Genomic DNA, 1,132 nt, shown 5'->3' on the forward strand with positions numbered 1-1,132 from the left:
GCTACTTTAGGCCTCCTGAGAACAGCTACATTAATAAAAACAGATGACGTAATCTGCTTTAAATATGCCACTTTGTATTCAGACTAATTTTCAATGATCACATACATTGAAGCACGTCGCACATCCATTCATGTCCATGACAAAACGATGATCCGTGAAGTACTAAGGTTACGTCTGTTAACCCTGGTTGCTGGTGTCTCCTGTCCGTAGGCGGCCTGTACATCGACAGTGCCTATTACCAGCCGCAGACCCTAGCCACACCTATCATCATCCACCTGGGCCCTCAGGATCTTTTCTGACCCCGCCGATGCCCCGAGACCAGACTCTGCCACAGCCTCTGCCTCCTGTTTAATCCCTCACCCTTATTAAACTCTGTCAGCGCCTCTCAATTACTGCGGTGCCGCCCCTCTGGGTTTCTCCCTCCACACGAGACACGGCAGCAATATTGAAAGCAATATGGAGGAGAAAACACCTCGGGCAACACCTAGGCCCGGTTTATGTGGAGAAGAGGCTGCAGACGTGACTTTGTTCGACCCAAACCGCTCCGAAAATGTCAATAAAACCCAAAGCAATACTTCTTCTGCCTTCGGGACTCTCAACGTGTTCCAAAGCGACTTGACTCGAGTTGGTGATTTCAAACGGACCATCAGCACCGGCACATTCGCTACAATGTGACCAACTGTATGTAAATGTATTTACTATCTGTATATATGGATGTATGTGAGTTTTACATATATAAATATAAACATGTTAATATGTATAACCCAACAACGGGAAGAAACATATTTATAATATATCTTTGAATGTAAATACAGTAGTGACATAAGTAGCTTTGTATTTAAAGCACTCTCAGATATCTCTAAATCTTAAGAGTTGAATACATTTTACAAACTGTCTATAACACTGTATTGGTATGTTGATGGTATATAATCCCTATTTAAACATGATTACATGTAGTAGATGATGTAGTCATTTTCCATTTTAAAGCACCAAGATCAGAAATGTCACATACAATTTGATATTTCATGACTTATTATCCAACTAATAAGCTTTTAAATTACAATTTGTCATCTGTTGTAAAAGTCCCCTGCTGTTACACGTCTAAAAATGTAATCAATGGTAACCAACCCGT

The 1,132-nt window shown here is 41.0% G+C and overlaps 1 protein-coding gene across 2 annotated transcripts in view; it reads left to right on the plus strand.

Moving 5' to 3' along the window:
- Nucleotides 1–1,014, plus strand: part of LOC116689165 (spermatid perinuclear RNA-binding protein) — an 88,229-nt gene extending 87,215 nt beyond the window's left edge. For both annotated transcript variants that reach the window (XM_032515581.1, XM_032515582.1), the window contains exon 18: nt 211–1,014. In XM_032515581.1, the coding sequence (XP_032371472.1) occupies nt 211–299 (89 nt within the window). In that variant the 3' untranslated portion in view covers nt 300–1,014. The remainder of the gene's footprint in view (nt 1–210) is intronic.
- The last annotated feature ends 118 nt before the right edge of the window (nt 1,015–1,132 follow it).

The sequence above is a fragment of the Etheostoma spectabile genome, chromosome 5 (assembly GCF_008692095.1).
Source record: "Etheostoma spectabile isolate EspeVRDwgs_2016 chromosome 5, UIUC_Espe_1.0, whole genome shotgun sequence".
Taxonomy (NCBI): Eukaryota; Metazoa; Chordata; class Actinopteri; order Perciformes; family Percidae; genus Etheostoma; species Etheostoma spectabile.